A 25,665-nucleotide genomic window follows, 5' to 3' on the forward strand; every position below is an offset into this window, starting at 1 on the left:
ACAGCATATCTTTGCTAATTTATTGTTGTTTGTAACAAACAGGCCATCCGCATGGTTGGACAGGGGGTAAAAAGCCAACAAAACAGAATATTCACCTGAGTACATTTCCTCAATGATTTGAAACATGTGCCTAAGAAGAAAGTTATGATTGCCTAGGATCTGCATTGATAGTTGAGGAAAATCACCACTCCTATCCAAAAGAACAGCAAAACCAAGAATGATAAAATTTCACATAGACCTGGCACAGATGTATCCTCTAACACCACTACTCTAGTGACTGTGGATACTGGGGGAAATCGAGGTGAACAGACTAGAAGCAGTGGTGGGAGTCTAGCTGCTGTGGTCTCACTAAATAACCTCTCCATCACCATCACCTGAGACTGCTGGTCTGGATGGATTGCTTGAAGCTGCAGGGCACCCCTTAAGTTCTCACATACATTTTACCAAATAGATGCACTTAATTACAAATGTACAAGGACCAATTTTTTCATCCAACAGACATTCAAGCATTTCAAAGCCCTGAATTTTTAACTACTGTGTAAACAAGTGTCAGCACTTCATCTATAATCATCCCAAAATATTGTGCTAGAAAAGAACTCTACTCTGATGAACAAATATTCTAAATAATAAATGCTTAATGGGCTGCTGGAGAGCAAACTGGAATCTGAGACCAAGAAAACAGGGACACCTGTTCAAAGCTAGTTCCTCATGAACATTTAAAGTTCTCCTGCATAACTAATTTTTTTCCACAGTTCTGCAACATCATTTTTTTAACATTTCCCACCAACCTTTTAAGCAATTCAATAAAGACTGAAAATAAAATCAGCTGTTATCTATTTAACCTGAAAAATCAGTTGGGGCAGACTGCAATTCAAATTTTTTTAGTGCTAAGAATAGCTGAAGTGGCATTATAAATAGGAAAAAAATCCTTTTAAAAATAGCTCAGTTTTCTTTCAGTGCAGAAAAACCCCAACTAATCTGGCAGTAAAACTAGGGAATATGACAGCACAATGAGAACTGAAGTGAAAAACTACTTTCAAGTTGGGAAGGAGAAGTGAAATAGTACTCTACAAACCCACCATTTTTTACTTGTAGAGTAACACAATTTCTGTACTACTTTATGTATCATGATTTACAAATCCAAGGTAAACACAAACAACTACAAAGATTTCAACAAAACTAATTTTCATTTTAAGCATATGAAATCTATTGAAATTATCAGAAGTGATCATAAGTTCATAGAATCATATTATAGAATCACAAAATGGTTTGGGTTGGAAGGGACCTTAAAGATCATCTAGTTCCAACTCCCCTGCCACAGGCAGGGACACCTTTCCTCTAGACCAGGTTGCTCAAAGACTCATCCAACTTGGCCTTAAACACTGCCAGGGAGGGGGCAACCACAACTTCTCTGGGCAACCTGTTCCAGTGTCTCACCACCCTCAGAGTAAAGAATTTCTTCCTAATATCTAATCTAAATCTACCCTCTTTCAGTTTAAAACTGTTCCCTCTCGCCCTGTCACTACTTGCCCTTGTAAAAAGCCCCTCTCCTGCTTTCCTGTAGGCCCCCTTCCATACATGGAGCAAGTTCACATACATGACATACAGCATATTTTTCCCTTAGTATTTGCTTCAACATCAGATTTTACTTTCTTTAAGTTTCCCTCAGCTTTACAAGACTAGAGTCAAATAAATTCTGATCAAAAATTAACATAATAAACTGGGCATATAACAAAACATTGTGTTATTTCACTATCCAATTAATGAATCACAATTATTCCCTAGTATATGTCATCACATTGAATAGCTTAAAGTTTTAAACTTGCACAATACTAACCACTCAAAATTACCAAAACATTCAAGGGAATGAAAAAGAGACATGAGTGTTATAAATTACTGTACTGGTTCCAGACACATTTTAGAGGATCATAAAACGGGAAAATGAGAGAGAAAATGTGAGAAAGAGACAACAAATGGTTGAACATTTGCATTTATGTATAGTATATGGATTTATTTACAATAAAGGATAATCAAAGATTCAAGAGAGGAAAATCCTGTAAAGAATTCAGGGTATCACACAGAATTAAGGAAGAAGGGAGAATGGAGAGAAGTAAAACATAAAAGTTAAAATTTTTACCACTTTAGAAAGGATCAGAATATAAAGGGGGGAGTGATAGTACTGAAACACAAATGTAAGGTACATTCCCAATGAAAATACTTGTCATATAGTACGTTTTTCAAAAAAACTTTCCCTATACTTCATCTTTGTAATATCAGAGGTGGCTGGTGGAGAATGTAAATGCGTGGAACAAACCAGGTGTGAAAAAATTATTCTTAAACGCTGATAATTTTTTGAATCTGCCTGTAATTAATCAGCTTCACTGATATGCATCTCCAGATAGCTCTGAAATTTTGTGCATTACATGAAGAAATTGAAAGGCCTATGACACGAACAATTAGTATCAGCCGTGCAGCTGTTACAAAAAGCCTAAAAACCCCTGGAGTTCAGTTTATACCCCAGCCCATGCAGTTTGCACTCCAGATGCTCTCAAAGGAACCTCTATAAAAGCATCAGAGGGATCTCCTTCCTCACAAGTATATTTCTGGTACTGGGACATACGAGGTGTTAAAATAAGATAAGGTTTTCATACCAAAAAAGTCATGATTGCATTTATTACATGCCGTTGCTGTGAAGCATATATAACAGTTAATATACCATATATTCAAGACCATATGATCCTCCTAAAAGATGTGTTACTTTCAGGTTTACATTCATTAGATATAGACTATTAAATTGTTTTGGACTTGTTTTGGACTTTTTTTTTAAATGAAACACTAAGGCAGAATTTCAACACGTATATCCTGATGCCTAACAGAGGGGCTACTACAAAAGAATTAATGTTACCAACATCACGACAGGAAACAAAAGTGTTACCTGAACACAATGTGAAAGTGTCAGAGCTACTAAAAACACCATTTTCACTTTTCTTTCGAGTTTCAGATTCTCTTCTTGGCTTTTTTTCCCTCGAGACAATGTTTTGGGGTGTGGTTTTTTTTTTAAATACCATTTTAAAGGCTGAAAAGAATAAGTAAACACTTCTGGACCTCACCTCCACAATGCACTTACTCACCTGTCTTCAGGGCATCAGTTACCAATGTGCTTAACTTTCATTGGGTGATTGTGTTCATTAATGCAATGACATGATGAAACTGAAGCATAATATGTTACGTATTATTGCTTATGTATCTTAAATAAAGTAAACTTCCATTCCAGTTGAAAGAACTCTTAATAGCAAATTTGTACTTTTATAGAAAGCAGACCTTAATGAGGTTGCTCCATACTGTGTAATCACGCAGCCAAAGAAGAGATGGTACTTGTCAGTAGTCTGGAGACCTTAGATGAAATACCAAATAAAATGTAAGTATTTTTTAAAAAAAGTCTGTGGGAATAGCTCATTTATAGTAACTTTCTCCTTTGCGAATTCAAAATTCTAGTTTAATATTTTAGTGATAGACATCCCCAAGTTCTTGAAACATCTGCAACTTCTTAAAAAAAGTATAATTTGTCTTCCTCTCTAACTTCTCTTAGATGTGGTAATATTTCAAGTCCATATTTAGGACTGATTGAGTGGGATACACTAAAAAACTCAACTTCAGCAAGTAGAAAAGCTTAATGAAGTAATCTATCATTATTCCTAACATATTAATCCTTTTCCAACTTTTTTTTAGCAGCTGACTATTGTTTTCTATATAAACGTGAATTCTTCTTTCCTCACCTTTCAGGCCTCCCAGAATTGAGCTCCCACTTTTATTATCCCTGTAATCCCCATTGACTTTCCCTTTACAGTTGTACCTACGTTGTTCATCTAACACCTTCCCCTTATTTATTTTGCTTTTAACTTATTCCAAATTTACTCCATGGACCACCATCCAATTTAGTTCACTTGTTCCCCCTCTCTTTTGAAGCACATACCTTGCCACTGAGCTGCATCTACCCTATTTTATACCTGCCAAAACTGGAAAGAAAAAGTAAGATGTTAAGCAGATATAGGCAAGCCTGCTTCCAGCAGATATCAGGGGAGAAATTCTAGCTTTGCACCTTTATTTCTCACAAATGAAAAAAGTCCCTGCTGATCTCACAGGTTACACTTTCTCTCGTGGCCTGTCGTATCCTCCTTCTCTGAGGACTATCCTGTCAAGTCTACTATCAAAAAAGTCTGTAGGAAAAATGAGAAAGAAGCAGAACAGTAGGTTACTCCTAAAACGTATGTCTTCAGGATTTTAAAAGACTTTTTTAGGGACTCCTCCAAGCTGCACTCAGAGAAGTAACCAAAATCTCATTAATTGCTGTCCTGTTTCCTTGGCCTCTCCTATCCAGACTGTACCTTGGACTACTTCTCGCAAGATATCCAATAGTAAGTTCCTTTAATTACTGAACTTTAAAATATTGCATAGAGCAACATACCTATGGTCATATATGTGTACACTGTGTGAATATATACATTTCCATAAATCATGAATTCATGGAAAAGTTTGTTTGTTTTTTTTTTTAAACACACAAATCCCCATGTATCTCGAGTTTTTCACTCTGGAATTAATTCACTCGGGGATTTTGCACTTGAAATCTTTGCATTTGGGCTCACGTGAGGAACAGTAGGTAGAGGATGGAAAAAAAGTCTTCGGTTTAAACCAAACAGCAATTAATAGGCCTATTTATTTGCCTAATTTAAGCATCTGCATAATTTTCTGAACTCTATGCCATACAAGAGTTTGAGGAAAAATTCTGATAGGTCCCAGATTTAAAGCTTAGAAGCAGTAAACAATCTCAGTAACTGGAAGTGAATAGCTATGCTTAATTTTTAAATACAGTACCTCATCTAATCCAGATAAAATAGAACTGTAGATAAGCACATTTCTTCTTTACTTGCCTGCAGTGTCTTGTAGATCAGATTTTTGTCAAAGGTTCTCATAGAATCATAAAGTGGCTTGGGTTAGAAGGGACCTAGTTCCAACCCCCCTGCCATGGGCAGGGACACCTTTCCACTAGACCAGGCTGCTCAAAGCCCCATCCAACCTGGCCCTTAAAACTTCCAGGGAGGGGGCATCCATTTTGTCAAGACCAGAAAATTATTTCAGAAGATCTTGAGCAGGAGGGGCACAGTGTTGAGACATACGCAAAGAAAGTTTTGGATTTTAGTCACAACTGATGAATGCTCTTTTGGTCTTGGTTCACAGATGTGGTACATATTAAATATGTCCCTGATAGTTTTTAATAAGAAATTTCAGAGACATTTGAGCACAGAATTCCATAAAGGAGATGAGATAAACGTAAGGAAACACAGGATTAGGTCTTCTTAGTGCCAGTGAACAACTGAGCAAAACCAACACCTGGGACACCAGACCTGGGAAAAAATCCCTCCTTGCATGCCCTAGTACATGATACTATAAACAGAAAAATCTGTGAGGTGATTTTTCAACTGCAAAGCTTTCTTAATGGAAAAGAAAAACAATGCAAGAAGATAAACCTTAATGAAAAGAAGTTAAGAAATAAAGCAGAGCAGGGAAAGTAAGAACAAAAGTACGAGCAAGTAAAGCCCTGAGGCAGGCAGTGTATGCCAGAGCACATAACCAGTTGCATTTTCAAGACAGTTTTGCTTTTTTTCCCTTTTAATTACAGTCAAATCTCAGTTACTTATGATCTGCAGCCCAGATCACAGAATCACAGAATGTTAGGGATTGGAAGGGACCTCGAAAGATCATCTAGTCCAATCCCCCTGCCGGAGCAGGATTGCCTAGACCATATCACACAGGAATGCGTCTAGGCGGGTTTTGAATGTCTCCAGAGAAGGAGACTCCACAACCTCTCTGGGCAGCCTGTTCCAGTGTTCGGTCACCCTCACCGTAAAGAAGTTTTTCCTCATATTTATGTGGAACCTCCTGTGTTCCAGCTTGCACCCATTGCCCCTTGTCCTGTCAAGGGATGTCACTGAGAAGAGCCTGGCTCCATCCTCATGACACTTGCCCTTTACATATTTATAAACATTAATGAGGTCACCCCTCAGTCTCCTCTTCTCTAAGCTAAAGAGACCCAGCTCCCTCAGCCTCTCCTCATAAGGGAGATGTTCCACTCCATCATCTTCGTGGCTCTGCGCTGGACTCTCTCTAGCAGTTCCCTGTCCTTCTTGAACTGAGGGGCCCAGAACTGGACACAATACTCCAGATGCGGCCTCACCAGGGCAGAGTAGAGGGGGAGGAGAACCTCTCTCGACCTGCTGACCACACCCCTTCTAATCCACCCCAGGATGCCATTGGCCTTCTTGGCCACAAGGGCACACTGCTGGCTCATGCTCATCCTGTTGTCCACTAGGACCCCCAGGTCCCTTTCCCCTACGCTGCTCTCCAACAGGTCTGCCCCCAACTGGTACTGGTACATGGGGTTGTTCTTGCCCACATGCAGGACTCTACACTTGCCCTTGTTATATTTCATTAAATTTCTCCCCGCCCAACTCTCCAGCCTGTCCAGGTCTCTCTGAATGGCTGCGCAGCCTTCTGGTGTGTCAGCCACTCCTCCCAGTTTTGTGTCATCAGCGAACTTGCTGACAGTGCACTCTATTCCCTCATCCAAGTCATTAATGAATATATTGAATAGTACTGGTCCCAGTACCGACCCTTGAGGGACTCCGCTAGACACAGGCCTCCAACTGGACTCTGTCCCATTGACCACCACTCTCTGGCTTCTTTCCTTCAGCCAGTTCACAATCCACCTCACTACCCGATCATCCAGACCACACTTCCTCAGTTTAGCTGCGAGGATGCTGTGGGAGACCGTGTCAAACGCTTTACTGAAATCGAGATAGACCACATCCACAGCTTTACCATCATCTGTCCACCGGGTTACGTCCTCATAAAAGGCTATCAAGTTGGTTAAGCATGACTTCCCCTTGGTGAAGCCATGCTGAGTGCCCCTAATGATCCCCCTATCCTTGATGTGCCTAGAGACAGCACCAAAGACAAGTTGTTCCATCACCTTTCCGGGGATGGAGGTGAGGCTGACCGGTCTATTGTGAAGCACCTGTGCTATGGATGCAGAGACACACAAAATACCTTCCCATGAGCTACTATCTGGAATCACAGAAGTTCCACAAAGTACCACAAAGGCTGAGACAGACATTACACCTTGCATCTCTAAACTCTACTGTCAACTATGGCACTTTCTCTGCCCAGCATATGAAGATGTGATGAAAGCCCTGTTTATGTTTTTACTTTTTTTTTTTTAATTATTTTAAGCATGCATTCGACTAATCATTTTCAAAATTAACTTTTAAAAAATTAAGTCTTTATCAAATCTAAAATGTATAATTTCAAAAGCTATCATGACTTAAAAACATTTCCACCCTTAACGAGGGTAGCGCTTGTGGTACATTGCTCTACTGTGCTCTGTGGATTAAGCAACTTCCTTGAGGTGCATGTGGTCATACTGAACCCCCGGGTTCCGTGTTCAGTCTGTGTTTTGTGAGTCAAATGTACAAGGGTATGCTCTAATGGCAAGGCAAATGACTGAGCCAGAATAAGTGTTGCCCTTCTTACTGCGAGTGTATGATGCCAGACCACCACTGATCTCATACAAAGCGACTGTGTACACAGAATGTTGGTCTTTCATTGAAGTTCGAAGGAAAATTCCTTTTCTGATTTATGGTTGGTTGTAACAACAGTTATACTGTGTCTCAAGTAGTTTCATATTTTTCTAAACATTGGAAACATGTAATAGAAAAGAATATTTAAGTTGCTATTTGTAGCCAACACACCACCCCACCCACAACGTGGTCTGTTAAGTGACACGTTTGGCACAAAATGTTTATTTTACTCGTTTCTGTGAGTTGTTTCCACTACGATTGAGGCAGGAATAGAAAAGCCTGCTCTAGAACAAGATCCTCTAACTCAGCTGTGCTTGCCTGAGATGATGTGAGGGGTACTAATGCTAAGTATTCTGTTTATACCTTTTATCTCTCTGTAACACAGGACATTTTCAAATCTTTACGTGTATATACACACACATACATAGATAACAGGTATTAAATGGTAGCAGATATTTGTCAGCACTAGTACCGAATAAAGTCAGATGACAGGAGACAGAAAATTGCACATGAACTTGCTACAAGCTATATTAGAGGAAAAAACTGATTTTTGGCATTCACATAAATTCACATCCTGATATAAAGCAGTGATATGCACGTATTCCTCCTCCGGTGACCAGGCTACCACACAGAGTTCTGGCATCCCAGCACCAGACAGAAACAGATTATGGAAAATTCAAAGACAAAAAGTACAAATCTTAAGGGATAAAAGGTAAAAATTAAAACAAACAAAAAATAATATTCCCAACTATACTGGAAACTAATTATCAAAAGTTTTCAACAATAAAAAGGGAATTGTTTAATAAATCAAGGAGTTATAAAGAGAAGTATTTATAGGAAAATGAGTAGCAAAGAAGTAAAAGATACTACCATGAAGAAATTTAACATTCAGGAAGACAGGATTTTAGAAAAAAGTATCCTAGACAACACACTTTTGAATACACTGATATGTCCAATCTTGTCCAAGAACCACCTAATAAATATACCTTCTATTGACGTTTTTTTTAGTTGAAATTTAATCTACAAGGCTCAAACTAGAAATCAGTGGCTAGAAATACATGCTTAAAACTTGCAGTTCAATGTATGACATAATTAAAAGTCAACTGAATAAACTATCACTTCTAAAGTCTACCTTTTTTTTTTTACTAGCTAGCTAATGAATAGAAATCTTTATGCTGCCGGATTTTGAAAAGGAACTGAGACTGATTTTAAGTATTGTCTCTTTTGATATAATTTAAAATGACTCCTACTAGAATATATTTAAGTATAATGAGATTATGATGGATACCTTACACAGCACGTGTCTGAATACAGAAACCAAAGAGGCCCTTTCCACTCTCATTTAAGACACTTAAAGCAATATCCGACATTGATGTTACATTACCCTTGTTTGGTTTCAGTTCAGAGTTGTCACATTTCATCTACAAAAGTCTGCTTTGTTATTCCACATTTTTTTATTAAAATTCTCTGATAATTGTGAAAGGGACTGCACAACTTGCATGATCACCTCCTACTCTGTATTCTTTCTGACAGACACACATTCCTGGGACTACTGCAGACCATATTCCTACAGTTTCAACTTTTCCTGCCAGTGGAAGATGGTGGTCCCAAAATCATGTCAAACAGCACTGTAGCTGGCAAAATATGGACTGACTATATTAACACATTTTTGCCCTGCATCTGTTCAGGAAGCAGTGGGAACGCATCATATACATATCCATAAAGCAAAGAACTTGCAAATACATAACGGACAAATTTAACTTTCTTGGAAATAACAGAAAGGAAAGGGAAACAAACCTCTGTAATAGCCTCTGCGGTATTGCAGCTCTCCTTATCTTTTCTTAGGTAACAGAAAAAAGTAGTTAAACAGGCACCATATAATATAATGAATTCTTATCCTTAACAAACAATAAATTACTTGCACTTATGTCAAATCAGTTGAGTGAAGACGGAAAAACAAAGACTGAAGTGCAACATCAAATTTATATTCCACAAAAAGACTGAAATACTATGTATTATACCTTTGTGCAACAAAGGTTTTAGATTGGGGCAGGTGGGGAGAAACACATTAAAACAGTACACAGGCTGTTACTCCATATGTGTTTGTAGGACTATAATAAATGTTTTTAATCTATGAAACATCTGTGACTAAAAATCCAATTTGTACCTTTTGTTTTTTTAAAGATAGAATAGTTTTAAAGTGTATAGCATATCTTCTACAATATAAATCTGCACAAAACTAACAGCACAGGTCTATCCTTTAGGCTTTTTCTAGGAGTATAAAATATGCAGAATCCTACCAGGCCATATTGCCATGGGCTGTGTTGTCAAGGTGACAGAGTAGCTCCAGGGTTTGAGTGTTGCTTGATGAATCATCAGGGGATTCATGACTGCCTGATTCCAATTCCTTCGGCATCCTCCAAACAGCAGCACATGTCATGACTTTACTGTCTGAAGCTAAGCAACAGAGAATAATGTCAACAGATCATTGTATGGGAGACATATTTTGTATACAGTGCATCAACATTTACACAAATCTATAAGCAATGCACATCTGCTGTTTAAAATATTTAAAAATATTATACCAAGATGAATTCAAAGAATGTAAAATGTGGATACAGACACAGACCTCGAGCTAGCAGTCAAGTTGCTGCAAAACTCAGAATTAGCACGCATTTAATACGCTTCTCCCTGTTCAAAGGCAAAATTCAGTGCTTATGAAAACACAACTCTTTGGGAGGCAAGTTCTCCAAGCTTCATTCCCTGTATTGATGTTAATGAAAATGACCCACAAGTCACGTTCTTCAATTCCTTAACAATAAGGATTTAGACACCATTTTTAACATTTTCCTTTTAAGGGCTATCTTCAATTGAATCTATAGCATTATGTCATAGCCTTTACTACCAACAACTGTTTATTGCAAAATTAAGTTTTCCATGTAAGTACATTCCTCTGATTCTAGCAAATAAAAACAGCTTCCAAAAGACAAACTGAACTTAGACGCATATAGCAAAATATTACAATGCACGATGAACAAGCCAACTGTAGACTGAAGAGAAAATACCATATGGTCTACACACATATGGCATTGTCCACCACCCAGTATAGCAACTTGTAACAGTGCAAAAAGGGAGGAGACCAGAGCAGCATTGCATATGTTCACGTTGTTCTAGTCGCTGGTCCAGGGTTCATAGAAGACAAATACGTCAGCATGATCCACTACAGCAGGAACAAAGAAACCAGCCACAGCAATACAAGGAAAAAGCCGGGGGAGTAACTACCTGCTGGAGGATGTGTTAAATGAGAAGTCCAGAGGATAAGGAGCAATGAACAGCATGTTTTCTGTTCCGAGATCATTTTGCATGCCTGTTTCCCACAGTTCTGTCTCCAAGTATTTTTTAGCTGATTTTAGTGCAGAGCACCTGATTACAGAGCCATGAGCAGACGTGATCAACTTACATCAATGGAAAGGAAAACAGGAACAATAATGAGAGTGTTTTCAAGAGGAAGGATGGTAACTCTGAAAAAGGCCTTCTTTGGCTAAAATGACATTAACAGGGGGAAAAAACGTCTCAATTATAAAAGTCGACAATCTGGATATTCTATATGCAAAAAAGGCACCCAAACAACAGAGAATAGGACAAAAAGCAATTGGTATGTGGTGATACATAGTAAATAAGCCCAAATGCAAGAATGCAGATGTGTTTAAAAAGTAGCCATAAGAAATAAAAACCATTGGTAGTTAGGTCAAACCAATAAAAGAAAAAGGCCATTTCTGTGAGCAGGAGACTGGGTAGGAGGAGGACTTTAAATTCAAGCACGGAATTCAGAACACATAAGCACTAGGTATTTGATAGATTGTACTAAATATAAAACATATGTATGATGCACATAACTGTTCTACAGTAATTTGGCGTATACAAGTTGAATGCAGTATCAGATGGATAATCCCTTACAGAACACACATCCCACACTTACTTGAACTTTTACTAATTGCAGTGCATGCTAACTACACAGCTATTTCCAAATCTTTTGAGGCAAATCCTAAATCTACGTGCCACTGAACGAAGAGGAGGAAGCAGCAGCAGATGGCTACCTTTCTTTAGCAAAGGGCAAATCAACACACAGCATCCATTGTACGCCATACAAATAATAAATAACCTAAACTGAAAGTGTAATATATTCAAGAAGGTGAGATTTATCGAATGTTTCACCTTGATACTCAATACGTGACAGAACATTAAAGAACACTACAGAGAAGTTTCTGGTAGATTATAATTACTGAAAGGTCTGTACCATGCATATAAAGCGTTAGCTTTTCCACTATCATAAAGATCTACGCAGAGAACCACAAGAGGAAATCATGGAAAACAAACTACACATTTCTCAAACCATCCTTCCTCTCAGCACAACACCACAAGTCTTAAGACAGCCTGGAAATATCATTTTTAACTTCTTAAAACTGGAATATTTTGAAATTCTGATGGTGTGTTCCTATGAATGACTTTTTAAAAAATATTTAGTTTCTTGCACAATCAGATTTCCAGATTGAAAACCCTAAAACAACTAAATAAGCATTGGTTTGAAGATTGAGGGAGGCCGAAGAAAATCTATTTTTTATTTATATATATATTGAAATCCCCCTGAAACTGGATGCGACCCAGGCTCCTATAACACTTTGGTGTTCTTAAAATTGTCAAAAGCCACCAATGAAATGAATCTGCTTGAATCGCTAATGTGTGCAGCAATTCTACACAGATTTTATATTTGTTTTCAAATCCTTACTACAGATGCTCCGAAGAAGCAAGATTGAAATGTACCTTGATACTCCAGGCAGAGAAGATTTGCTTGAGCTGTGAAAACAAGTTTATCAGATTTCCACATTTTGCAGACCTATCTATGCCATTCCTTGGAGCCCAGAGCATAGTGTCCTTTCTGGAAAGCTGTTCAGCTGCTCTGATGATATGACGTGTATCAGATGCCATTTGCTCTTCCAGAACACAAGAGAAGCTTATCTTTTTGAAATGTAATTTGATCATAGTAGATTTTTGTATTAATGACTGTCACTATGTAGTATGTCAGGCATTTATTTTTGTAATATTAGTTTTTTATCATTAAAAAAAATTGCTCTAAGTCTTTCATATATTAGCACATATCTTTAAAATATAATTCTAAAATTAAGGTTACCTATCAAACTTACTAGGGATCCCAACAGCACAGTAGTCATTCATTCTCTCTCAAACAGTGGAATTAGTTGTTATTTTCTTCCATCCATGTTTACAGAAATAGAAGTTTAAAAACCCTATCTGTTTTTAATTAACATTAAGAAAGGCTCAGTGAGGTAGCTGTCACTTCTTTTCAATATAAATAGAAAAGTTTTACTTCCTTCTCATGCCTATACTAATTACATTTTGGTATTTACTAAAAGTTTCTTACGTTATCATACACGTATAAAATAAGCTTATTACCTGTGCTTTCTCTTAAAATGTGGATATTCCTGTAAACAACTGGTAACAGTAAAAGGGTCTGAGGTGCAGGTTGGCACAGAATTTAACATGCATAATTCTGTGCCATTCCATGCCTGTTTCACTTCATCGGGACTAGTGGTGAAGGATGAAATTCACTGTGCCACAGAAAGGGACAACACTAAAAGCAAACACACACAAAACCTCTCAACACTCAGCACAGACATTACCCTCTGCTTTCAGCTGGGTTTGAAGATGCTCCTGGAAAATGACAGACCGTTTTCCAGCTGTTGAATGACCATCCATCATGGACAACTGTATGTGCATTGCAAATCTTCAGACTCTAATTTTAAGCTTTGAACAAATCCTGGAATTAGACACATGGCTGAAATCTGTAGAGCAAAGACTTGATTCAGAGCACTATTAATTTCTCCTTGCGCTTTTTATGTACTTATCTACAGTTCTGACACTTTAATAATTCCCAGATGTGTGAAACGAAAATGGAATTGCCACGGCCTCCCATAGAAGTAATTTTAGATACGGCTGGCCTTAAGCAAGGCTTAATTTCCCTTTATATAAGGAACTTCTTAAAGATACCATTTTCTCCCTGGTAAAAGAGAGGGCAAATGCTAGTGCTGAGTGGAAGTGTCACTCCATTATGACAGACGAAGCAGAGCTTTTTTGTGGGTCATGATTCCTCTTAATCAAATAACCACTAGCAACAAACCTACAGGAACCCATAGACACAAGATAACTCTCATTGCATAGAAATCCAAGTCCCACAACAAGTTTCTCATTGCTGTATGACAAGCTCACTAGCAGTACACAGTATTTGTGGAATTACCCATATAGCCTTATTTCCCAAGTGATCATATTAACATTTAAAAACCCAGTATTATTAAGTAATTTCACTACCACCTCTGTAGTGCCATTGCTTACCTGGAATACCTACAGAGAGAAACTCCAGATTTTCCCTTCTTTTACTATTTTCACATCACTCTATTGCACATATACATAGAAAATTATAATGTTTTTATCTACTACCTCTCGTATTATTTCTTAAAAATGTTAAGTGTCCAATATGAATGTAATATTTAAATGACAATGCTGGTTACTCTGTAAAAGAAAGAAAACCAAGCAAAGCACATAGTGTCTATTTAAGTCATGCTTCTACGCCTTCCTTAAAGCTATTTACATAGTTGGGAACCACTTTTCGATCCCTACCTCATATTGAAAACAAAATTTTTATATCACAGCACCAATGCAGAAGAGAATGGATAAGGTTAAGCTAGTTTCTGTTGTAGTCTTATCACTGAGCATATTAAGAAAAATGTTAGTGGGTTTAACTAAGTCCTAATGAACCTATCTTGTGATCCTGAAAGTTACATTTTCATAGAGAACAAGTGAAAGGTTTGCAGAAGGGAGTCCCACTGTACTCCTAAAGCATTGTTCACATAAAATGATCCAGGAATGAGGCAATGAACTGTTTTTATCTTTGTCACATTTGTTCCTCCTCATTCAACAGAAATTCCTTACCTAATTCATCATGCATCTTCAGTATACCTTTTGCTAGGTATAGCTAAGGATGGAGCTAGATGTACTGTCCCAACTGCAACAACCTCCTGTTAAGTGCTGTTTCCCCAAGTTCATCAATACTATCTCCTGCGCAGAGGATACTACCTGCTAGAGTGATTGTACACAGTTTCATCTACCTGGTTCTGTTGCAATGATCCAGGCTTAGAAACAAGCAAATCACAACTCAAGGAATAAGCAAATAATCCCACATTTTGACAACACTGAGTTAGGAATCAACTACACATGATACTGCAGCGACGAGGGTGCAGTGATCAACCGCGGGAAACAAACTTTGGCAAGTTCAGCCAAAGCCTAAGAGAGATAACCACAGCTACAGAGCACAAGGCCATCTTTAGAATCCTACTTTACAAGTCGAGCAAGTGAGAAAACTCTCTGCATGCAGAGCGTGTAATTTGCAAAGGGTCACAACTTGGTCAGATCAATACCAATTTTCACTGCAGCACTCAGAAGGACTTCTCAACGAGGGCTATTTCCATGACAATTTTCAGCTTTCCACTACCAACTGTTTCAATACAGAAAAAAAAAGTAAGAGTTGCAGACAAGTGAAGCATCCCGTTTATCTTCCTCCAAACACTGTTCCCCTTGGAGAGTTGCTCCAACTTATAGTAATACCCTCTGAGAAAGAAATAACCCTGGAAAAAAAAAAAAATCTGCCTGAAACATAAACATAACAGGAAGTTATTAACGAGAGTTTGAAAATAAACACGTAGGTAACGTTAACTACAAATACTCACTTTATAGAGTTATATCACACAAAACAGATCAATTCACTGTACTGTTGCTGCTGGAACACAGTAGCCAGCAGAGATTCCTTAAAAACTATGCAACCATTTCAGAACTAGATGCAAAAAGAAAAATGAGGATATAAGAACACAGACTGCTGATCCCAGATGCAATACATTTGTTCAGAACACTGAAAGTCATTCATGCCCTTGTGGAAAATGACAATTTTGAATGAATTTGCAGATGTTTAAGTTAGAAGGGTTTCATAGAATCATAGAATCGTTTTGGTTGGAAGGGACCTTAAAGATCATCTAGTTCCAACCCCCCTGCCACAGGCAGGGACACCTTCCACTAGACCAGGTTGCTCAAAGCCCCATCCAATCTGGCCTTGAACACTGCCAGGGAGGGGGCATCCACAACTTCTCTGGGCAACCTGTTCCAGTGTCTCACTACCCTCACAGGAAAGAATTTCTTCCTCATATCTAATCTAAATCTACCCTCTTTCAGTTTAAAACCGTTACCCTTCATCCTATCACTACATGCCCTTGTAAAAAGCTCCTCTCCAGCTTTCCTGTAGGCCCCCTTCACGCACTAGAAGGCTGCTAGAAGGTCTCCCCAGAGCCTTCTCTTCTCCAGAATGAACAGCCCCAACTCTCTCACAGCCTCTCTTCATAGGAGAGGTCCTCCAGCCCTCTGATCATCTTCATGGCCCTCCTCTGGACTTGTTCCAACAGCTCCATGTCCTTCTTATGTTCGGGGCCCCAGAGCTGGACGCAGTACTGCAGAGGGGGTCTCATGAGAGTGGAGTAGAGGGGCAGAATCACCTCCCTCGACCTGCTGGCCACACTGCTTTTGATACAGCCCATGATACCGATGGCCTTCTGGGCTGCAAGAGCACATTGTTGGCTCATGTTGAGCTTCTTGTCAACCACCACCCGCAAGCCCTTCTCCTCAGGGCTGCTCTCAATCCATTCTCCACCCAGCCTGTATTTGTGCTTGGGATTGCCCCAACCCATGTGCAGGACCTTGCACTTGGCCTTGTTGAACTTCATGTGGTTCACACAGGCCCAGCTCTCAAGCCTGTCAAGGTGCCTCTGGATAGCATCCCTTCCCTCCAGCATGTCACCGCACCACACAGCTTGGTATTGTTGGCAAACTTGCTGAGGGCTCACTCAATCCTACTGTCCATGTCGCCGACAAAGATGTTAAACAGGACCGGTCCCAATACAGACCCCTGAGGAATGCCACTCGTCACTGGTCTCCACTCGGACATTGAGCCATTGACCATAACTCTTTGAGTGCGACTATCCAGTGGTCCATCCGTCAAGTCCATGTCTCTCCAATTTAGAGACAAGGATGTCATGCGGGACAGCGTCAAAGGCTTTGCACAAGTCCAGGTAGACGACATCAGTTGTTTGTCTATGCGCTTCTCACAACCCTTGATTTTGCTTCAGCAATTCTTACAGTTAAAGACTTATATAATGAAAGAAGTGAGCTCTGTCATGTCTCCAGATTTAGAGAGAAAAACCTAAAATTTTAAGTCATTCAGAATTATTATAAAGATTCCTTCAGAAAATGTCATAGACTGCAAAATTGCAAAGAATTCAACTGAACATCAGGCATCATAAAAATTTGTTTATATACACTTCTTGAAAGATACAGTTTATTCTCTTTAACAAATAACAGCTTTAAAAAGGACATAACATGCAACCCCAGTAAACATACTAAGAAACCAATTGATATCTGGGTGACTGATGCAATAAATCAGAACAGTTGCACAAGAAAGACGTAGTCTAGTTTGTCACTGTAGAGAGTAAGTGTTCTCACTTAGGCCTTTATTTGGTTTCACATTCTTAAGAACAAAAAGTCATACGTGTTATCTTGGAGCTGTAAGTGATTTTCCAATTGAAAACCACTTGGTAATTTCATTGTTTTCTCACACTGAATCCTTTTACTGAAATTCTTCCTCCCCAAATATGTTGGTTTTTTTTTTTTTGAAGGAAGGTAGAGAAAGAAACTATTCTACTTAAAAGCTTGATAGTTTGAGTTTTAAGGAAAAAAAAAAACAAACCACCCAACACAAAACAAACCCAACTGAAACTACTACGGAGATACTTCAATCAGTCAAATATTACCAAAACAAATACGAAATAGAAAACCAAAATGAATATATGGAATATAAAAAACAAATCCTCATTAGCAGTGTGGATACTAACCAATACTCTGCAGTTTCAGCAAAGAGGAGGTCTGAGTACATGCAGAAACCTGCCAGCTCCGGTTGCCTTCCTCTTTGAGGTGTGGATTGAGGCACACCCAGAACTTGACAAAAGCCAGGAAGTACTATCGCTTATCCCTCTTCTGCCTGCCACCAGTTCACCCACTGGAGTCATTTCTCCAAAAGTGAAGTTAGTATCTTTTACAGGCAGTAAATAGAGACATTAGAAAAAATGAAGGAGAAGCTTATTTTAAGAGGAGTGATTAAAAACTATATCAATCTTTATTATTTGATAACGAACTTTAAAACAGGATATTAAGAAGTTAGCCCCCCTCTTAAGCAAAGTGTTAAATAGGAGTTGCCATAACGTAAAGGGGAAAAGTGTAAGAATAGAGTTAAATTGACACACAAGAAATACTACCACCTGCCCCCCCCGCCATCCTCTATCCAACAGACTCAAGTGGATTTTGATCCCAATCATACAGATCCACATCAGCCAACATTACGGTTCACTGCTGTTCAGTCATCTACCTTTCATTCTTCTGGCGCCACTTGCCAAATGAAACCTACCACGTCACTGAAGTATGCTCTGACAGCTGTAGCCTTGACCTGTCAGAAGCTTACAGCAGTCACCCAAAGCACACCAGATCCAGCTCTGCTCAGTCCTCCCTCGTTATATCATCTTACGAAGCATTTTTATCTTTCTGTTCAATAATTCTTTATGCTCTTTCTTAACTAAACACATATGATAAATCACCCTTGATTGTTTTCCCTTCTCCCTAAAGAATGTATTCAAGCCTGTTATTGCTAGTCTCCTGTTCTCTTTTTGAATCATTTCAAAGCACATTTTATATGTACGTTAGTAATTTGGTATTTCAAAATTAATTTTCTATAATCAATAGCTATACACATCAGATGGTAGTATCTACATGGTTATGATGTTTTCATTTTACTTTCTGCTGTCATTCTACTTCATTCCCCTGTGCTTAACCTTGAAGCCCAAATGACAATGCTTCCTACATCACTGCCTGCGGACATTCACACTAAAGCTGGAGGAGCTGAAGTATCAGTGCCTGACAGGGTGTGCTCTTTGATCAGCTCAGGTGGTGCAAAGCCAGCTGGCTGCAGTTATTCTGTTGCCCAGGGAACAACAACTGAAGTGTATACTTCCTAAATCTGCACAGGAGGCCCTTCTGCAGCATTGCCACAGCAGCTCTTGCTGTGCGAGGCTGAAGTGGTGAAGCTGCTATAGCTACAGCCCAGCTGGTGCCCATTAATGCTCTCAGTATGACAGGAAGAAGCAGCTAGTGTTCAGAAGCCTCCTTCTTGCCATTGATAAACAGAGTTATCACTCTTCCTTATTAATGAATGTAAACATCCTTCTCCCAGTTTAATAAAATGAAGAAACAAAAACCAAAATGATTCAAGTACGTGTCTTTTCTAAAAGAATAACCTTGTAGCCTTTTTAGTCAATTCATAAAAAGATAAACCATATTCCATTTATTCGACATGTCCTTCACAGGCAAAAGAGGAGGGGGAAAAACAACACACCATTCTTTTCATGGGTTAAGAATTTAATCTTTTGGGCTAAAAGCCTGTGTAGTCTTTCATTTTACATTTTTCTGAAATACCTGGGGTGAGATATATGTAGGTATAAATAGTTGCAGGCAGTTTAATTTTTCTGTCACTTAGATGCACTTTTTAGCTACTAAATGACAGTCTTTGATTTTTGAAAAAATATAAACATGGAAACAGGGCAGAAACATAATACAGCAGCTCACTCTCTATCCTAATAGAAGTACATTTTCAAGTTGGGCTGAAAGTAGAAGTAATCAGTAGAAAAACAGTAATATGCAACAGTCCAGAAATATTCGTACACAGGACATTTTCCTTACTTAGCGGTTGTGTCATTACTCCAACATGTGGAAAGCACTGCATAGACAGCAGCCTTCTTGTTAGCACGCAGGTCACCGATGACGACAAATTCACATTTACTGCACACCAATACAACACAGATATAGCTTAGGTCTCCAGACAACAGGCTTCTATGTTTACATTGTTTAACATTGTAAACATACAGATGTTTAAAGAGGTTTTAAAAACCTTACATGCTGAACAGTAACACAGAGAGAATGATCTAAGAGTGTGTGAAGGCGTGAAGTATGACACAGAGGGACGGGTAAACCCATCAACGTTATATGGAAACGGGAGACAGAACCCATAGAAAGCAGGCAGTCAGCAGGCTGAAAAATTGGAGAAGGCATAAATTGCGCTTTTTCATAGTCTGACGTTTCTTATGCTACCCAGAGGTTATTTGAGACAATGTCCCATCACGTACCTATTTTTGGGGATATGCTCTGCAGATATATATCTGTTTGAGGGAGCTCAAAATTTACTGACTGCATGTCTGGAACTCTGCCATATGGGGACAGCCCAAGTGAAGAACTGCAATCACCACTATGTCGATAAGCTGAACTTTGCTCTTCAGGTAGAATTTGGCTGCAACACTGTAAAAGCTGCTCAGCAGCACGAACAGGCATGCTTCCTGACACTTCACGTGACCAGATCTCGTAAGTCACAACAATGACTTATGGCTTGTTTGATACCTCAGATCTCTCTCTCTAGGTATTTTAACAGAATAGAAGAGAATGGAGAAATTAGCACTAACTACATGCTTTTGTTTATTTGCGATAATCTTCCTGCTGCTGTTACCACCAGCACATGGTAACTGCAACAGTGGGAGCCATACAAGAAGCAAGGTATCAGCTGGCCACATAAAAAACATTGTGAGATTTAACCCTGTGCTGAGGAGAGTGGCACAATATACCAATAAAAGACAATGAACCATATTTACATGTTGGCTTCCATCATCACTATGGCTAGTGAAGCTGAACACCATTAACAACATTGATACTTTTACACACAAAAAAAAAGGGGCAAAGAGAAAGCAGGAGACTTCAGGGAGACACTCACTTCCACCACCAAAGCAGCCATAGCAGCTGTCAGTTAAGTAGGGCTAGATGATAGCAATGCACTAAAGTTCCCACTTGATGTTTCATGAGGTATTAAAACACTATACTCCTTAACAAGTTTATGGGAGGTGCAAACCACTTATCCTCCAAACAAATCAGGCACCTCACTAGACAGTTGCACATTCCATGTTCTAGTTAAATAACCTTTAGCATTCCCACTCTACTCCACAGGAGTTCCACAGACAAATACAATGACTTGACAGTTCATGGAAATCTACTTCAAACAGGACAAATGTCACTATATCCAACGTGAGCAGTTTATGTGGCTGCCCCACATTTGCTGGATCACATTCTAACCATTAGCTTGATTTGAAAAGGTGGGTTCACTACCCCTTACAGCAGCCTTTCACAGTTTCCACTTCATACTTTACCTCAAGAGACACACAGATGTGCAGCCACTCTATTGACACACACAAGCTTTCTTACAGCAATGACTTGTGATTCAGAGCTTGGAGCTAAGTCATGAGCTTTTTAAATCTTTACATTATCTGGCCAATTTGGGTAGGTAACTTTCAGATATGCTCACACTTCAAGCACAAACAGTTAACAGAAGAAAATAATAATTATAAACAATTGGCAGCTAGATACAGTATCGTTTGAAGTTCTGTTCATGAAGTCAGTTACACTGCTGAATGTGGCAGAGGACCTGATGACAGAGAACACAGAAATGTCCGAAGTACTGAATGTTTTCTTCCCCCTGGTTTTTATTACCCTTGGGATTCAGGGATCCCAGGTCCCCAAGACCAGTGGGAATGTCTGGAGCAATAAAGACTCACCCTCCATAGAGAAGCATCAAGTTAGGGAGTATTTAAACAAATGGGATCTGGGTGGATGCATCCACAAGAACTGAGGAAGCTGGCTGATATGAGGCCACTTTCAATTATCTTTGAAAGGTCATAGTGATGGGGAGAGGTTCCTGAAGACTTTAAGAAAGTAAATGTCATTCCTATCTTTAAGATGGACAAGAAGGAGGATCTACAGCCTCACTCACCCAGGAAGGTGACAGATTAAGTGAACCTGGAAAACATTCTAAACATAAAGTGTCTGGGAGTATTCAGCACAGATTAATGAAGGGGACAACATGCCTGACCAATATGATTTCATTCTTCAATGAAAATTAAATTGAAAATACAGTCTCAGTAAACATGGGGAGAGCAGTTGATGTTGTTTATCTTCACTTTAACAAGCCTTTGGTACAGTCTCCCATAACATCCTCGTGGACAAGCTGATGAAGTACAGGCTACATGTAAGTGGACAATGCGGTGGGTTGAAAAGTGGCTGAACTGCCATTCTCAAAGGGTTGCAATCAGTGGCATGAGGCATATCCCAGGGACTGACCATGGGGCCAATACTGTCTGGCATCTTCATTAATGACCTCAGGGAACCTCAGATGGACCACAACAGGCTAGAGAAATGGACCAACAGAAACATGAAGTTCAACAAAGCGAAATGTAAGGCCTTACACCTGGGAAGGAATAACCTCATGCTCCAGGACACACTGGGAGTTGACCAGCTGGAGAACAGTTTCTTTTTAAAAAAACACTCACACAAGTTAAGAGAATTAAGGTTTTAAATTACCACCTAAAAATTAGGAAAAAAAACCCTCAAATTATAATAGTCCTCAAAACATTTTAACATTTTTTCACAGAAGCACTGTAGAGAATAGAATACATTACAGATTTAGTGTCACCAGATGACTAGGTTGAACTCTAGATTTGCTACTTTATCAAAAAATTATCAATTGGCTAAATATTTAAGACATGGTTAGGACTTGAATTGTGGTGTTGAGATAAGTCAGCAGGAGAGGAAAAAATAATTAAAAAAAAAATCTTTAGTATTCTCTTAAGAGTCTATCAAGCAAATGACTCTCCCTTCAGCTTCTCCAGCTTTCCAAGAAAGACAGGATAGGGGGAAGCTAAAGGAGGCTATCTTTCCATGATAGAAAGAGGGTCACAGAAAACAGAATGTGAAATGGTGAAGTCGCAAAATGTCTTAATGTTTACTGGAAGGAACTTGCACAGTATACTTGGTTTCACTTGCATGATTTGTGAATAAGTGAAGTCTAATACAAACTAGAGAAAAGCAAGCTTCTAAATTTCACTTATTTAACAAGCTAGTGGGATAAGAATGCCTAAACACATACTATAAGACCTTAGGTGTATCTGCAAAATGTTATTTACTGCAACAATAGCATTGACTGCAGATGGAGAAAGAACACATTTTCTTTCAGTGTATTATACTAGTTCAGTTTAATATTTAAAAATTTTGAGTTAAAAAGCTATTTGAAATTGGAAAAGAAAAACTGATTTTCTTGTTCTAATCTCAAAAAAAAAAAAAGGGGGCTGAGAGGAGAATGAACAGAGCAGCCTGATAATTCAACAGATTCTCTCCCAGTGACAGTTCTAACTCAGAATCACTATCCACTTTCTGTATTTTAAAGCACTCTTTTCAATATCATGACCATCCTGTAACACTTCAATTTCAGTTATTTTCTCCCCTCCCTCTTCTTTCTTAGTCTTATTTTGCTTCATAGCACAAATGTCACAATTATCCTGATAACAGTTGTCAAATAAAGACGAAATCCTAAATCAAGCGATAACAAGCATCTGTGTTTCAAGTTAATTATATTCTATACGCTCCCCCAATTCTTACACTTTTCCCTATGTATCTGCTCTTACACACTGGCTGAGACTCTACGGAGCTTGACTCCTACAGCAGTCTTACATATGAATAAGACTGTAGCACAAACCAAGATAATACAGCTATGTTATACTTCTCATTTGGACTGAACTCAACATACATCTACACACAGAGGCCTTCAAACCTAAACAGCAAATAATATGGAACAATTTCTCACACCCTTCACCACTTCTGTAGTGGTTTTCCATCACATGAATCAGATAGTCAATCATTTTACTTAAAACCTTGTTGAAGAATATTTAGAAAGGAACACTACAAGTTACATATAACAGCCACAATTCCTAGAAAAACTACAGGTACAAGCTAGGATACCACCAAGCACATTTACTTCTTCCCTCAAACTGCAGGAATAAACTTGCTTCTGTACATCCTGCCAGTACTGCTGAGAAGAGCACTGGGGAATATTTAGAGAGATGCGTTCAGCTTCCCTCCCCATTTTAATGACTATAGCATATCACATGGCTGTGCCAATTATTTCCCTACACGGAGTGCAGGGAAATAATTTCCCTACTACAGCAAAGGAAAGTGAAACCAGTGAAGTCTGTGTCACCTGCTGGTTTTAACACTACGCAGTTGAGAGCATCACCAACAGCATTATTTCCAATACCCTTACTGATGAATTTTCTTTGCAGGAAGTTGTTTTAACACACAAGTTTATCGTGTGATACGTGCAATGCACCAGACAGCCACAACTCATAGCAGATTTAATGTTTTAAATTAATGGATTTTAAATGCAAACTTTATTTTCCTTTTCATCAAAATTAAACAGCAGTTTTGTGTTTCTGTGTCTGTATGTTCTGGATCTACAAACCCGAGCTAATTATATTGAGTCTTCATAACCGCTGCACAGTGGCACCTATCTTGTTTGGAAAAAGAAAACAGAAAACCAAGACGTGTGTTTGCACATGTGCCTGCCTGCATGTGTAGAGTCGCAGATGACAGCCTGTGCCATCCGCACTGTCTTTTGCCCTCTGGTGGCTTTGTATGTCCCTACATGTAATGGAAGCGTGAAACCTGTTTGCGCAGGAGTTAAAAAACACATTTTCATGGGGAAAATAAATCGGTTTTGACATATATTTCAATGGATTTGAATAAGAAATTGAATTCTTAAGAGAAGTAGGGGCAAGCACAAACACAGAAGAGGACAGCAACACAGAAAATTATTTTTCGAGTACTTAATTTCAAAATGGTCTGGGAAAGGTTTTTAACCAACTTTAAGAGTGCTGCTTTTGTTAGTCTCCCACTTTACACATAGAATTTGTTTTTGTTGCAGTGGTAACAACCTGACTTCAAAAAAAAAAAATCTCAATATTGTTACATTTGGTAAGAGATTTTGCTTTTAAATTTTATTCTTCCTCTTCCTAGTGAGAGGAATTCATCTAGCTTTGTCCCATGGATCTAAACCAAGGATTTACCTTCTGTCAAAAACAGAAGAGGCATTCCACCATGAGCTCCCCAAGCAGTGTTATTAGTGTCAACACTTTCAGGTAATTCCATGCCATGCCAAAGGTGAGAACAACTGAAGGAACTCCAGAAAACTTGGTTGTCAAAAAAGTGACAGATGAGCTTCTCTGTACACAAAAGTTAGTTAATGCATGTAAAGAAAAATAATTTAAGCCATCTGAGTGATGGTACACTCAGAACCGGTAGTTAAAACTCAGAAAAAAAGCTCTTTGTGTCAAGACTGACTGTTCTCTTGACCTAATGCACAGCAGCAGCTACAGAAGCCAACAAAACATTGGGCATCCTTACAAAGGGCACTGAGAATAAAATAGAAAGGATTGTTCCAGAGCCCCATAAAAACTTGATATGCCCTTATCTCAAATGCAGAGTGCAATTCTGGTGTTCGCATCTAAAGAAGGGCAGGACAGAGTTGGAGAAGGGCAACATAAATGAAGACGATGGAACAACTGTCTTCTTAGATGTTTAACAGATTGGGACTATTTCAATTTGAAGGAAAACATCTTGGGAAGAACATGACCTAAGTTTACAGAAACAGAAAAGCAGTGGTAAGGTGAAAGAATTGCTATTACAGGCCAAACCTTGCAAACTTAGAACTAAGTGGCACTCGTTGAAATAGGAGAAGATAAGTTTAAAAATAAAGGGTGGGGAGTTCAGCCAGTGAATAGCAGACTGAAAATTGATGTTACAAAAGGCTGTGGCAGAAGGCAGCCTCAGCTAGTTCAAAAAGGGATTAGAGACCTGTCTATAAACCTGTCTATGCTGTTCTACATAGGATCTCCTGTTGCTGCTGTATGAGTCACGACACTGGTACAGATGAACCAATCATTGGTCTGAT

The 25,665-nt window shown here is 38.8% G+C and overlaps 1 protein-coding gene across 2 annotated transcripts in view; it reads right to left on the reverse strand.

Moving 5' to 3' along the window:
- Nucleotides 1-25,665, reverse strand: part of EIPR1 (EARP complex and GARP complex interacting protein 1) — a 97,114-nt gene that overhangs the window by 39,541 nt on the left and 31,908 nt on the right. For both annotated transcript variants that reach the window (XM_068398906.1, XM_068398914.1), the window contains one exon: nt 9,935-10,091. In XM_068398906.1, the coding sequence (XP_068255007.1) occupies nt 9,935-10,091 (157 nt within the window). The remainder of the gene's footprint in view (nt 1-9,934; nt 10,092-25,665) is intronic.

This window comes from Nyctibius grandis, chromosome 1 (assembly GCF_013368605.1).
Source record: "Nyctibius grandis isolate bNycGra1 chromosome 1, bNycGra1.pri, whole genome shotgun sequence".
Classification (NCBI taxonomy): domain Eukaryota; kingdom Metazoa; phylum Chordata; class Aves; order Nyctibiiformes; family Nyctibiidae; genus Nyctibius; species Nyctibius grandis.